Raw genomic sequence first — 16651 nt, forward strand, 5'->3', positions numbered from 1 at the left:
ACGCCTGATGTAAACAACAGTCCTTCCAATTTCTAATTTTGTTTCGTTTGCAAGATTTTTAATTAAATTTTTATTTCCAAATCAGTTTTTCCTCTACCTATTTTAGGCCACTAAAATAGACATTTTTTAAGAAAAGATTTTATAAGAAAAGATAAATTAAATCTAAGTCTCAATTTACTTTTATATGCTAAAATAAAGGAAAGTTATTGTAACATGCAATTAGACAAAGTGAATTTCTAAATAAAACTGAAAATAATTATAAGGCCAAACCCATCTTGGCTTAATCAAATATAGTAATCTAAGAACGCTAAACGAATACAATAGAAATAAAACAACTAAAATTTTACTGTTAATTTCGGCTCTTGATACAGAATTAAAACAAACAGAAATTTGCTTTTGCTACTCGCGGGGATGAAAGACAACACGGCATCATCTTATTCCCATTTGACAAGTTCAAATTGTATTTTAGCTCACGAGTCGACTAGTTTTAGATGGAAACTGCTACTTATTGGAAAAAACAAAGGGAAACTCACCAACCGATAGAAATATCACTCATGTCGATCATAAGGGAAGGATTTTTCTTACTGCCTACCGAATTCGCCAATCCTTACCGCTGTTCTGTAAAGATCTGGTTTCAAGGAAAATTCAGATTGCTTATTCGATTCCATGACTGAAAAGACGAACATGAAAGGATAAGCTGCAAACGACGGCAAACAGATAAACAACAAAATTGTGAATGAAGGATATTTTTGCCTTCTGTGTCTGTAGTAGAAAGCGAACGCTTTTTATTACCTTAATGAAGTTAGTGTGTGGGGCTAATACCTGCTTACCTAGGGTAAATATTAGGTGGCCCCTCACTTCCTCATAACATAACATATTACCTTAATGAACCAAATCGTTTTTGAGCCGAGTGGCTCACTTAGAGAAATCGACGTTCCTAAGAAAATGATTCTTACTGTCCGCGATTGCCAAAATAGCCAGAAGAGCTAAAATTGGGGAAGTTGAAATTTATAGTATAAAAATTCGTCGTTGGAGACCAGATAAGCAGTAGCGTTAGAAAAAATATTGCTTTTATTAAGCATGACACAATTTTATGGTTTAAATGGTCCTGGACGTGCTAAAATTTAAGCAGAATGTCTGCAAGGCTATTATGTTTTAAAAGTTTAAGACGTTTTTAAGAGACGTGAGTTTTAAGAAACGACTGCTGGATTTCCGCTCTGTGAAGGAGATTAGAATAAAATATGTTAGTCGCATTTCTCGGAGCTAAGAAGGAAAGCGCGATGCCTAATTTTAATACTTGGATGCTTGTAACTAGTTTGGAAAATAAATATTCGACATACTTGCAAAAAGATGTAAGGTTTGGTTGTGTAGGAAGTCGGTTTTAATTAATAAATAGGTCAAGAAGATAGCAAAGAGTGGTAAAAGTGGGGGGGGGGAGAGAAGAATGCAAAAAGGTTAAGTGAGCTGCTCGGAGAGAGTTTGGCAAAATGAAGAAGTGACGGAATAAAGGTAGTGTGACATAATAGAAAGATAAAGAGTGTTGTTAAGAACACGGTATAATTCGCGAGATGCAAGGATCCGACTAATCAGGAGAAGCGCGAATGATAACTGGTAAAGGGTATGTAGTATGACAGGTGACAGGTGACGGAGGACGGGGACGCCTGGCGTCTAACAGAGGTAAACAGGCATATGTCCCACACCCTTCCCTATCTAGACGCAACAACTCCCTGTGGCCCCATAAGGGCGCACCGGGAGTTTATCGATACTTCAACATAAATTACTACTTACTCATAAATTACTGCGTACTGATAACATATAAATTCTGCTTTTTCGTAAATTATTGCATACACATAAGTTACTGCTTGTGCTTGTACCTGAATTACTGCTTACACATAAATTACTGCTTACACATGAAATACTGCTTACACATGAAATACTGCTTACATTAATATGACTACATTAATATGGTGCATTAATTATACATGCTACATTACACGTTAATTTGATACATAATTACACATTATTATGATACAAATACTGAAAAATACTGCTTACACATTAATATGATACACAATTGCATAATACATTGTACATATGGCAACATTCAGATCGCAGTTCACTCATATTGGGTTATTCAGTGCGGAGTATGAAACAAAATGCTGTTCCAGTTAAAGAATATACTACATAGTTGAAATGCACCGTTGCGTTACACACATATACTGTTGCACTATACATAACTGCTACTTTACACATAAGTTACTGCCTGCTGATGACACATAAATTATTACTTATATAAGTTACTGCTTGCACTTAAAATTCTGGTTACACATTAATATGATACATTATTACATATAGCATTGTACATATGGCAACATTCGGATCACAGTTTACACGTATTTGGTTATTCAGTGCGGAGTATGAAACAGCATGCTGTTTCAGTCAGGGATTATATTACATAGCTGCATTGTGCATAGTTGCGTTATACCATTGCATTACATACATATTCTGTTGCATTGTACATAAATTACTACGTACTCATGAATTGCTGCCTACTGATGATACATAAGTTCCTGCTTACACATAAGTTACTGCTTACAGACTAGTATGATACATAAATACTCATAAATTACTCCTTACACATAAGTTACTGCTTGCATATGAAATACTGCTTGCACATTATGTTAAATAGATACTCATTAATTACTGCTTACACATAAGCTTCTTGCACATGATTTGCTGCTTGCACAGAAGATACTACTTACATATTAATATGATACATGATTACATATACACATTACCTTACACATTAATATACTTACATATGCACATAAATATATGCATTATATTACACATTATTACTCCTAAATTACTGGGCCCACCAGCGGCCGAGCGGTAAAGTCGCTGAACACTGGTAGTTCGGTCCGAGGTTCGAATCCCGCGAACAGGCTGGCTGCATGGGCGTTTTCGTGGTTTTCCCCATGTGTAACGTGTATACGAGCCAGTTTCCCTTAGAAAGTCCTCCACGAAAGGCATCCCTCCCCTCAGGCAGATAGCCCTCGTGTGCTTTGCCATAATTAAATACACACCTAAATTACTGTTTACACATAAATTACTACTTACACTTGAATTAATGCTTGCACATAGAATGCTACTTACACTTTAAATAATACATAATTACATATACTCATTACATTACACATTAATATGATACATGATAACACATTAATATGATACATGATAACACATTAATATAATACAAATACTGCTTACACATTAATATGATACATTACTGCCTACGCATAAGTTACTGCTTGCCCCTTGTTACTGCTTATGCATAAATTACATGTATAAGATTACATACATATTCAGTTGCACTGTATGTAAATTACTACGTACACAGGAATTGCTGCCTACTGATGATGCATAAGTTCCTGCTTACGCATAAGTTACTGTTTACATATGAAATACTGCTTACACATTAGTATGACACATAAATACTCATAAATTACCCCTTACACATTAGTGTGATACGTAAATACTCATTAATTACTGTTTACACATTAGTATGATACAAAAATACTCATTAATTACTGCTTGCACGTAAGTTACTGCTCACATATATTCCTGTTTACACATGATTTGCTGCTTGTACAGACAATACTGCTTACGTATTAATATGATACATAATTACATATACCCATTACCTTACACATTAATATATTTAAATATATCCATTACATTACATATTATTACACATAAATTACTGCTTACACTTGGGTTACTGCTTGCACATAAAATACTACTTATACATAAATATGATACATAATTACATACACATTATATACATACATTATTACATATACACATTACACATTAATATGATACATAATTAAGCACACACATTTGAAATACATGACAAATAAATATACATAGAGAAAACACAGTTCAACACAAAATATACAAAACATAACAGTACTGTTAAGGCAGATGTGATCTGGCAACCACGATGGGAGAAAACGACAACGTGGTTAGCTAGCGGCCATGATTAGTGTGCTTGATTGCGTTCTGAGAGGTGCACCTATGCGATGGCAAGAGTGTCCATCCAAACAGAAGTTAAAAGAAATAAAGCTACAGTCCATTAAAGCTTAGTGTTTGTGTTTCATGAGTATGTTTATTCTCGAACATATTTAATGATACAAAGTACACACAATACGACATTAAACAGCATAAAACATATATAAACATTACGTTAAACACACACATTGCATTAAACACATAAAACTACTTATAAGGCGCACAGTTATAGTGGCAGTTCAGTATAGTTTCAGGGAAAGTACTTTACAGTGGCAGTACTAGGCACATTGCGCAGAATGTACGCAATACCCACAAGTGAAACACTAGCGGTATACAGCATGCAGTATGTGTTGTTGCACAGTTTGTTAAGGCAGAATGCAGTCACTGAGACCATTATGAATAGCACTGTTTTATAATGGGAGGCAAAGGTCTTGGCCGTAGGCCTTAATGGTGTTAACGATTTTGCACACTGTGTTGATTGCCGCTTTATTTTTAAGGATAAACTTGTGGAAGGCAGGTATGTTCGTGGGTTCCGGGAAATGGTACTGTTCTGTGAGTGGGCACCGGAAGATATAGTGATCGGGTGTCCCCTCTTCCCCAGACCGAAGCAGGCATGTGATGACCCACAAGAATGTCCGAAATGAAGGTTAGTATGTGTGTGTGTGTGATTATGGCAAAGCCTCGAGGGCTATCTGCCTAAGAGAAGGGATGCCTTCGTGGAGGACTTTCTAAGGGAAACTGGCTCGTATACACGTTACACATGGGGAAAACCACGAAAACGCCCATGCAGCCAGCCCGTTCGCGGGATTCGAACCTCGGACCGAACTACCAGTGTTCAGCGACTTTACCGCTCGGCCGCTGGTGGGCCCGAAATGAAGGAAAAATTACTGAATTTGTGACGTGGCAGGCGCAACCCGGCCCTTCTGGCAGACCCTGTGATCTTTATTGGCTGTACTCACTGAAGGTGTATTGGCTTCATATAGATGATCAGATAAATTTATATATTAGTTAGGAATATTAAAATGGTGTTTGAGACTGTAATTTAGGTATGAAGAAGGTTACATACAATGTGTAAATCCCCTGCAACGACTGTGCGATGATCTGTGTTCCTTTTCTACTATGTGCTGAGTGCGATGAAATTGAGATTACATTACCCTTTGAATGATGATCAACAGAAATGCTGGTCGAAACTATTATTTAGTGTGTGATGATAGAAAAGGACGTGAGCACGTCAGCTCTATTGTAGATGACTAAATTTGTTATGTCTAAGGATGAACTCAAATTTTAAATCCTAACTACGTCAAGTTAATTTTTTATGCGATTGTTAACGAGTTTAGGGGGAGGTGTTATATCGCACCAAGGATTAGTATATCTGTATTTGAGTAAATTTAAGGGTCATCGTTTGAATACTTTTTTATTATCTTACATCTTTCTAAAAAATTTAAAGATATTGATCTATGCATGTTGAATAGGAACTTAAAGAAAATATAAAAAATGAATATTTATGTAGGTATGCTTATGCGTTTCTCTCACTTTTAAAATTTTATTTAAAACTATTTAATCATTTACTCTCCAAATTACTTTATTTAAAAATATTTTGAAACCTTTTTATTATATTTATTTATTAATGAGAGAATGGCAACAGTGTACGAAAGAAAATCATTTTTATCTCCAACGCGCGATACCAATAAAGGTAACACACAAAAATGTTAAAAGAAGGCCCCTTTGGGCATAATATAAAATTTTAAAATTGCCTAAAAGATGTTTTGCTTACTTTCGATTATTAATCGTTAATTTATATTTCTCTGGAGCGAATGAGAGAGTAAACGTAAGGATTGTGATACAGAAAAGAAAACTAAAAAACCACCTGTTTTACGCTCAAAAAAATACGTTGAGAGTAGTTAATTTCAGTTAATTAATTTTAACATTTCTCTTTATATGACCAGATCTTTGCATTATGATTATATTAATATCGATGCATGCTCAAAGAATGATGATTATTTCACAGAGGGGGCATCTATGATGAGCCAAAATGTAACAGTACATATCTGGACCATGGCGTGCTAATTGTTGGATATGGTTCTGAGGATGGTGATGATTATTGGCTTGTTAAAAACAGGTAAGTTTCGAAAACGTACTGCAAAATGGATAGACTTTTAAGCCATTTTGTAGTATGTATGTTAAGTAAGAGAAATATAGTACATATATTATTAAAGAAAGATATATTATTGAGAAAAATATATTATTAAGAGAAATATAGTACATACATTATATTAAGTTAGAGAAATATATGTGCTATATTTCTCTTACTTTTGTGTATTTTTCTATTTTGTGGATTCTGTACGTATATTTATCAAAATTATTCAAGTATACTTGGTAGTGCTATAATATACTGGGTAATCTGATTGTATAACAATGCTACTTTATTTAAACTTTGAATGCTTTAATACAATGAGATATGTAGTTGTAATGGGCTGATGATTAAAAATTTTAAGATCAATAAATCTTATACTCTAATCTCTTCTTCTTAGAAAATCTAGAGCAAGGAAATCTTAAAAATACAGTTAAAGCTTGACTATCCGGAAAGTTCGGGAAATATTAAATTCAGGATAAGTAAAAATTCCGTATAACTGAGCATATAAACAACAGAATTTAGAAAAGCCGAATCAATGGGGAAAATTTCGGCTCTAGAATTATAAAAATAATCGATCTTTGTCACTAACTTGAATAAAAAGAGGCTACATTTAAAATTATATATGATTTCGGGTATAGAGATATTAGGCATTTTTGGAAGCTGGCAAGATGAAAACATAGCAACCGCCTTCGCCGGGAATCGAACCACGAACCTCGGGAGCACCGGTCCAGCGTGCAGAACCACTACACCACGAAGGCACGCCAAGAAGGTGGGAGAAATACCTTATATTGGAATAAATATAAATAAATAAATAAATGCATTTGAAACATAACAGGCGACTTACTTCGTAATCCTTGAATTTGAAAGTAAAATATTTGCTTTGATTATGAAGTCTCGCCGAACATGAAAGTGTAGGCGAAGATATCGCCAATCATTTCGACAGAAGTTTAAACGCAAGTATCTTCTTTATTCAATTAGATAATAAAGAGATAAAAATTACAGATATAGCATATTAAAAACTTAACTCCTAACTTATTTATAATTTTTTATTTTACATAATCATTGTTTATTCGTTCCTGAAGTCACGTTGTTGGTGGATGGAAAGTAGACACAAACGTTCTTTACTGCGTTTCTTGGCCGTGAGAAGAACACGTACGTACAATAGATATACAGATAGTTCGGCGCTCGCTGGCGCCCTCTTGCAGACAACAAAATGAAAATTTACATAAGGCGCGAACATACCGCCCACCTTGAAATACTATTTCAACATTCAGGGGTTACAATTCAGCAAATTAAAAAAACACAATACAATATTAAAATCATGATATAATACTTAATTTATAATACATGAATTAAAATTCAAATTGGTAAAGGACATAATTTTGCAATATTTCTTTTGACCATGCCATCTGAAGTCTTAATAGTCACAATCCTAACAATATTATCAAGACCAGAATGTAACTGAGTAATTCTACCCATTTTCCATTTAGTTGGAGGTAAGTTATCCTCCTTTATGAGACACAGATCATTAACTTGAAGATTTTTAGTTGGCAAAAGCCATTTTGGTCTTTGTTGTATTCGACACAGATATTCTTTGTGCCAACGCTTCCAAAATTGTTGAACCATTTTTTGAATATGTTGCCATATAGTGAAATGGGAAACGTCAATGTAATTTGGTTCAGACATGCTTGTTAATGATTTCCAATAAGAAAATGACCAGACGTCAATGCTGATAAGTCATTTGGATCATTAGATAAACTTGTTAAAGTTAGCGAGTTAAGAAAAGCTTCTATTTATTTGAGAAATGTTTCAAATTCTTCATATGTCAATCTCGCCTCGCCAACTACTCGTTTTAAAAGATATTTTGTTGATTTTATGCCAGCTTCCCACAGTCCACCCATGTGTGAACGTTTAGATGCCATTTAATGCAATTATCAATGAAATATCTACTAACGTTTTGGTTATATGTTGCAGATCTAGCAAGCTTTTCAAATTCCATCAGTCACTAATTCAAAGTGAACAGCTTGCCGTAAAACAAACAAATAGAGATATATATGCCTTGAATGACTTAGAGCCTCGACCCTTATTTGCTTTAATTTGAAAAGGACCTGCGTAATCCACTCCACAGCGCAAAAACGCATGAGCAGGGGAAATGCGACTAGACGGCAAATCGCTCATCAATTGATTACTGACAGATGCTCTAATTTTGCAACACTTTATACATTTCCTAACTAAATCTATGATAACAGCTCTACCATTTATGATCCAATATTGTTTTTGAATGCAAGATTGCATAAGATGTGGATCTGCATGCAAAAGTATTTCATGGTAATGGTCTAACAATGAGATGAGTTAAAACGTGCCTCTTTGGAAGCAAAATTGGATGCCTAAACTCATATGCTAGGTTTGCATGTCGCAAGCCACCGCCCACCCTAAGAATACCTGAATTATCTAAAAATGGATTTAAAGATAAAATTTGCTTGTACAAGATAATGATTGATTTCTGCTTAAAGTGTTAATTTCATTCTTAAATTCAACATATTGCATTAATTTAATTAACACATGCATAGCTTTAGTTAATTCACTAGTTTTTAAAAATCCATTTACCTGATCTTCTGAATTTCTACAGTTATTTACAAACCTCAGACATAATGCTATAACACGTTTAAGTTTGATGAGAGAAGAATATTTATAAAATAAATCATGAGCGTCTGTCAAGTGACTGACAGCAGTTGTTGACTGTAAAGCACATCTTTGCTCTGGCACAGAAAAATCATTCATTAGTGATCAGCAGGATTAGCATTTCCACTCACATGATGCCACTGGACAGGAGAAGATAAAGTCTGGATTTTTCTACTTTGTTGGCGACGAAGGTCTTTCATCGGCTTGCATAAGATCCTATCCAGGCTAATACAACAGTGGGATCAGTATGAAAATAAGTTTGTGATATAGGAGTATTTAAAGCTCTACAGGTGAAATCCATCAATTTAGTCAACAAGAATGCTCCACAAAGTTCCAATCGGGGAAGTGATATGGTTTTTAATGGTACAAATCTTGTCTTGGCTATCACCAACTGAACATTGATTTGTCCAGTATGTAACACAGAACGATAATAAATTGCAGCGGCGTACGCCTTCTCTGAGGCGTCACAAAACCCGTGCAGTTGAAACTGGTTATCTGATTCAACCAACAAGAATCGTGACATTTTGATACTTTTAATAAATAACATATCTTCTGTAAGTCGTTCAGAATCTGGAGGAACCTTTTCATCCCACTGCAACTGATGTTTCCACAATCTTTGCATGATCAATTTATACCAAACCGTGATCGGTGCCAACCATCCAAGAGAGTCAAAATTCTTTGCGATTATTGAATGTAATGCTCATTTGGTTAAGACTTCAGGATATGATGAATTGACTTTGAATAAAAACACATCTGAAGCTGGATACCACAGGATACCTAACGTTTTTACAGTATCATCATTGTCTATGTTTAAAGAAACATTTGATAAGCACAAATCTGGATTAATTGAATTAAAAAGACTTCTTTGCTGTTAGAAGCCCATTTTCTTAGAACAAATCCTGCACGTAACAACATCTGACTCAATTGCATTTGTAATTCTATAGCTTCAGTAACTGAACTGGCTCCGGACATCAAATAATCAACGTAGACGTCCCTAAGGCACGTCTTAGAAGCCAAAGGAAAATTAGTTGCTTCATCTATTGCTAACTGCTGTAAACATTTTACCGCAAGGTACGGTGCTGATGCAGTACCGTAATCAATCCTAGTTAATTGAAAATCCTGAATTGGTTTATAAGGTGAATCGCGCCAGACTATTCTTTGAAAGTATACATCTTGCAGTATAATTTGTCTGTACATTTTCTCTATGTCTGCAGTTATAGCTATTCTGTGAATTCTGAAACGAATAATTAATGTTGTCAGATCAGTCTGTAACTGTGGACCAACCATCAATTTCTCATTAAGAAAAATACCGCTAGAAGATTTTGCAGAACCATCAAATACCACTCGAAATTTATCACCATTTTTATCCGGAACTGAATGGTGCAGAAGGTGAAAACTAGAATTAGCTGGAACATCAATTTCATTTTCTGGAATCAATTTCATATGACCAAGTTGTTGATAGTCCTCCATAAATTTGTGATATTGACTGGAAAGAGATTTATTCATAATAAATTGATGTTTAGTAACATCAATTCATAATAAATTGATGTTTGTAAACGATGTACAGCAACATCCCTTGATGACCCAAGTTCATTGCTAGATCTAGAAATGGAAACTTAACAACAAATCTACCTGTTGAATTACGAGAAAAATTCCGCTTGAAATGATTTTTACACTAAATTTCTCTTTTGTGTAATGCTTTATCTCCGAAATTTCTTCCAATTTCCAAAATATTTTAAGCTGGAACTGAACATTGGTACAACTAGCATGATTAGATACAATTGTTTGTGATACTCGTTTAGTCTTGCCGATAATGACCCAGCCGAATATTGATTCCAAGGCTGTTAACGAATAACCCGGAACAGTTAAACGTCCATGAAGCATTATCTCGCCAAATACATCTGCGCCTAAAAGAATATCTATTGGGCCAGGCTGGAAGCAATTTGTATTTGCCAAACGCAAGTGTTTGAAAGCTGTCAAAACAGACCTATCAACTTGTTGAACTGAACGTGAAACCTTTCCAGTTTTTTGCGAGCTCAGGCCATTCACACTTATGTTTGCACTAGTACGCTTTAAACTGCAATAGATTTACACAGTGCTCTCGAATAAATGAGCCCTGGCTACCTCAATCAATTAGCATCCGGCATTTTTGTAAATCGCCATTAATGTCTTTAATATAAACAACCGCAGTAGGCAACACAACTGCTTGCGTGACAGGCACCGTGGCTTTGTTGCTACTAATAGCAGAAGTTCCGTGTTCCATGGGTATATGACATTTTTTATCATTTGAATTTTTCGAACATAACACTGTGTTATATGGCTTTGAACAAGATTTACACATGCCTGCACGACATGTAAGAATGGGATGCGTTTTACTATCTTTCGGTACTATTCGGTTTCGAGGGCCGTAAAAAATCGCCAAATTATCGTTGATGCCAATGCTGCCAAAAAGAATTGCGGCAACCCTAATAATTACGGCAAGAAAGGAGGTATAATAGTAAATAACTATCTAAGATTGATGTTTTAATTTAGATGAAAGGTTAATTTCATATAATACTTTTTTATTATTATAATTTATATGAAAAAGGTTAAACATGATTGAATGGAAGCATAAGAGTAAATAACTATTTCAGATTATTATTATAATTTATATAAAAATTGCTAAACATAACTGAATGGATGCCTGCATCGCTATTTCGCTACCGACTTATCGCTAAAGCATAATTTCATCTCTTTGGTTGTTCAAACGTAATTTTCTATAATGAATGATGCCTTTTCTTTGAAAATATTCTCGGTGCAGAATTGCTCACCTATTTGTTTGCCGCTTTTTACAAGGGTAAAAACAAGTGGATTTTTGTCAATTTTCTTTTACTTTTTAAGTGAAAATAGGTCGATGTGTACATAGATAAAGTCAAGGGTGTGCGCAGTGCCATTTTTGTGCAATTATAGGATTTTTTTAAAGTAAAAATAGGTCGATGTGCACATGGATACCGAGTATGTGCAATTCTTAAAAACACGTCAAGCAGTGGGTAGAATGAGAATTACTCTCACTAGCCACAAGTTGGGAAGAAAAAGCGTATCTATTACCCGAACTGCGAGTTTTAATTTCAGAAGGCAAAACTGGTTTCTCCCTCTGGCACCTCGCCAAAGAGGCAATAGTATTCGCTCTGTTTAAAATAAAACGCTTGAACTCAGCAAAAGCAGAAATTTTTTTGTTCGTATGCTCCATCGTCCACTCTTTTCGTGTTTCATGATCAAGTTTTTCTTTTAGCAGAAAAATAATCATAGTATCCCAATGCTCTACTGGCTGTTTAAGGATTTTTAATGTATCAATACACTGTTGTGTTGTATCAATTAATCTCCGCAAACCTGAAGCTGATTCACGTTTCAGAACAGGTTGTGAAGTGAATTTACTTAACGCTGCGTTTATTATTTCTATTTCGTTTTCATAACGTTCATTAAGCGCTTCCCATGCCTTTTCATAATTCGCGTTTGAAATTTGAACTGATTGTAGTAAAACAGCAGCTTCACCTTTTACAGAAAGCTTAAGATATTGCAATTTTTGACTGTCACTTAATGTACCATTATTTCCAACACCGGCAAGAAATAAATCCATAAATGATATCCAATCAACGTATTTAGAAGTAAACACTGGCAGTTCTACTCGAGGAAGTTTCAAGCCGTTTGCATTAGCATTCATTACATCTTTGCCTGAATTACTAAGTTTTCTTGATTCTTCCTTTAAAGTAATTTTGAATACATCCAATTTAGAAAACAGTTCATTCATTTCCATTTCATACCTATTAAACTCTGCGTCAGAACAAGTACCAAGAATGTCATTGTTTAAACAGTTCACTTCATCACTCAATGCACCAACATCATTTTCGTACACTTCAATGGCAGAAAGAGAATTTTTTTTGATTTTGTAAACCATCTACTTGTGAAACTAAACGAGTCAACTTACCCTTAATGATTCGCTTTTGCTTTAAAGTAGGCTCCGTATTCCTGCTGCTATTCTCACAATCCAGAGAAAAATAAATCCTTTTTTCTTGCACGAAATATTCTTCTATAATCAGAACGTTAAAAATGTCTTGACGCATCATCCAAAGAATTGCGCTGGCTTACGAAGGATGTTACTCCGGCTGCTAAGGACCATGTTAGTGGATGGAAAAGAGACACAAACGTTCGTTACTGCGTTTATTGGCCGTCAGAAGAACAAGTTCGTACAATAGATATACAGATAGTTCGGCGCTCGCAGGCGTCGTCTTGCAGATAACAAAATCAAAATTTACATACGCGAACACACGTATCGGGCTTTTGTTGACGCCTGGATCCAGTAACTTAGAAAATACTCCACTTCATGCATCCTGAAATGTTAATAATTTTTTTAAAGGCAGGAAAAATAGAACTTAAATCCTTCTTTGTAAAAATTAGAACAGCTTATCTAGAATTAACCGAATTTACATTCAAACAAAACGAACTTCTTAATATTGTGGTATCGCGTCGTGTTTTACCATTATTGACGCTAAATCACACTGTTTCGCGGCAATATACACCTATTAAAAATATTACGAGCTGCATAAAAGCGGTGCAGTAGCCTAGATGGTCATGTCTTTGACTGCCGTACCGAGGGGACAGGATTCGAATCAGTCCTGGCTAGTCAGGGTATATTTCCATCTGATATATTCATTTTCAGCCTGGAATTATTCATTGCATCTGTATTTGTACTTTTGTTCGCTTTTACTGATGCGTATTTCCCCCTTCCAAATTATTGCAAACTTGATCATCGAGGCAAGAGCGTCAGTATTTCCTTTGTGACTACTCCCTGGAGCACATCACTCAATTTGTGTACTATGAGGTTTCACAAAACTAGGTCATTTGAAGGTGCTAGTAATAGCGCTAAATTTTTAGTTCTGAATCTGGAATAATTTAGGTATCCAAGTATCCAACTTTAGATTTATTCTACCTCACCACTTGTGTGAAACGTAAATTAAAATTATGCAACACAAAATTACAAATTGGATCTGGCTGAAAACTGTTCTAATTATAAGCAATCTGCTTTCTTATAACATTATAACAGAGGCTACAAGATTCACTTGAAAACACAATAGTTCTTTAGACTTCTAACTTTCCATATCAAATCTATATTTACCCTTTTTATATAGCTCTCGACAAGCTGTGAAATCGCCTAGAGAAAACCATTCTCTAGGACTGGAGAGTCAGCAGGAATATTAGAAATCTCATGTTAGCTATGCGCAATTCTTCTAATTTTAAAATAAAAACTTCTTGCCATTCAAATCTACATAAATTTTGAAATGAGAGAATCTAATGGCAGAATGAGGCAAAACAGGATAGTGTTGACATTTGTTTGAGAAACTAAAACACAATGCCACACTTTTTATGTAAATTTTTATAGGAATTTTTGAACTTGAGATTAACAGAAGTATAGATTCAAATTGCAATATAAACAAGCTTCTTTTAATTTCATAGTATGTATTAAATTTTATATTGTTCTTACTATGTATGTATATATATATATGTGTGTGTGTGTGTGTGTGTGTGTGTGTGCGTGATTTTTTCATATTTTTTGAAGTTTAACTTGACTGTTTTAGCTGGGGAAATTCCTGGGGAGAAAATGGCTACATTAGAATGTCAAGAAACAAGCACAATCAGTGTGGTATTGCTTCTCATGCAGTTTATCCTTTGGTTTAAAATCTCACCAACAATTCTACACTTCGACATAAATTAAACAGAATCATCATAGGCTTTGTTAGCTGATTTATGTATTAAATCAAGTGAAAACTGAAAGAATGATCATATGTATTATATTTCTTCATGATTGTATGTTTTGTCATACAGCATAATATTTATAATATTAATAAAATTTTATTTTCATAATGACTGCTCATTATTTTAACCGGTACCTCAGAACAAAACGTCGAGTGTGCCTCTCGTTACACCACGAAGGCATGCGGAAAGGAGTGAGAAAATACCTTATAAAATAATTTAGGCTGACTTATCACATATCAGTTTGAAAGGTAACTTCTAGTAATTGTACTAGAAATTTCTACAAATTATGATAAAAGTAATAAAACTAGAATTTAATCACGAGACTAATCATTGAAATAAAGACTAGTAATTACACTAAAAATTATGAAAGTAAAGTATTCAAGGAAAACCTTTAGCATCTTAGTTAGACCTTTTTATTTTTGGAAATAATGGTACAGCAATATATCTCTTTAAAATAGATAATTTGTAAAAATATTTTCAGATTTACGTGCAGCTAAATTAACAGAAGTATGAATATTAGAGCTCTAAATGAAAAATGCGAAAAAATTAGAATTAATATCTGTATACGTGTTAAGAACAGTAGATTGAAGAATCGATGATAACAGGTAGCTAAGATTTTTTATTCACGAAATGATTTCGTGCACAATGATGACAACTTTGCATAGTTCCAAAACTTAAACAGCTGAAGAACACTTTTAGCAGGTCCTTACTTTATTTATGAGCCTTGTGTCTCTATACTGCTTCTTAGTTGATTCAATTTTTCGCCCGGAGCCAGTTTCCCTTAGAAAGTCCTCCACGAAGGCATCCCTCCTCTTAGGCAGATAGCCCTCGAGGCTTTGCCATAATCACACACACACACACACACAATTTTTCGCCCAAACATCCTTTGGTAGAAACATTGCAAATTTCTAAAAATTTCACAAATGTCAAAAGAAAATTTTCGCAAATGCAAATGATATAAAAATTTCAAGAACAATTACATAGCATATGCCACTTAGACAAGCATGTGTTTTGTAACATTCGCGCTTTCGACTTCCGAAGTTCGCATCTTCATCGAGTCGTTAACGATACGTGGACTTCAAAACCAATAAAGCGGTTTCTCGAAAGAGATTAAACAGAGTAATTAAGCACAGAGAATCAGTTTCTCTAATCATGTTCAGTAATGTATAATTCCGACAACAGTCCTAACGTTAGAATGTTTCTAAAGTATTATCAATGCTAAACAACAAATTATCAGTACTAATTTAGGTATTACTTTATTAACTTCCATTGAAAACAAATTGTAACTAAGACTCAATGCTTAGGTAAATTATAAACATTATCTTCAGAATGATTGCTAATAAACAACACACAATATTCTGTAGCTCTATTTAGTTAAATATATTGCTATCATAAGTTCTTACATAATTTTATCTTATTAAGTCTCTTTCAAAAAACCTTAATTTAAAAAAAAAAAAAAAAAAAAAAAAAAAAAAAAAAAAAAAAAGATTCTTTCAAAAAAATTAACTATAAGTATGATATTTATGCGGCAGGTGTAAGAGAGGAATTATGTGAAGAAAAGAGAAATTTTGTTTGTACTTCTTTATTAAGATCCTAATTTCGAGAGATTTTTTTAATGTATTAAACTGGTGTTGTAACTATTACCTACTCTCACCAGAGCGTCGAAAGAAACATTTCCGCGAATTTTCATTTTCGAGATATTCCGATTAATTGACTTAACACTAAAACCATTTCTTTGGAAGAAAGCTACGAGGAATACAACTTTGAACGAAATATCTTTATCTCGATTGTAAAATTTCCCGCGTAGCTAGGCAGGGCTTCGGTTCCAGAGAAACATGTTCCGGCTAGAAACCTTCCAATGGTAGGAGTACAGCCTCAGTTCTAGGAAGTTTCTCTTAGCCTCACACGTTATTAGATGTGAAAACTCCATTACATAGCAATAATACAGTTTTCTTCTCCGTTCATTTATAC

The 16651-nt window shown here is 34.4% G+C and overlaps 1 protein-coding gene across 2 annotated transcripts in view; it reads left to right on the forward strand.

Moving 5' to 3' along the window:
- The window catches only part of LOC118198494 (cathepsin L-like peptidase), a 67464-nt gene extending 52676 nt beyond the window's left edge, over nt 1-14788 (forward strand). Inside the window, exons 8-9 of one of the 2 annotated variants that reach the window (XM_085818994.1) lie at nt 6083-6193; nt 14503-14788. In XM_085818994.1, the coding sequence (XP_085675120.1) occupies nt 6083-6193; nt 14503-14602 (211 nt within the window). In that variant the 3' untranslated portion in view covers nt 14603-14788. The remainder of the gene's footprint in view (nt 1-6082; nt 6194-14502) is intronic. The other variant, XM_085818995.1, reaches the window with a different exon arrangement.
- The last annotated feature ends 1863 nt before the right edge of the window (nt 14789-16651 follow it).

Source organism: Stegodyphus dumicola, chromosome 6, assembly GCF_044657685.1.
Source record: "Stegodyphus dumicola isolate Sdum_Otavi_A_Nest chromosome 6, ASM4465768v1".
In the NCBI taxonomy this organism is placed as follows: domain Eukaryota; kingdom Metazoa; phylum Arthropoda; class Arachnida; order Araneae; family Eresidae; genus Stegodyphus; species Stegodyphus dumicola.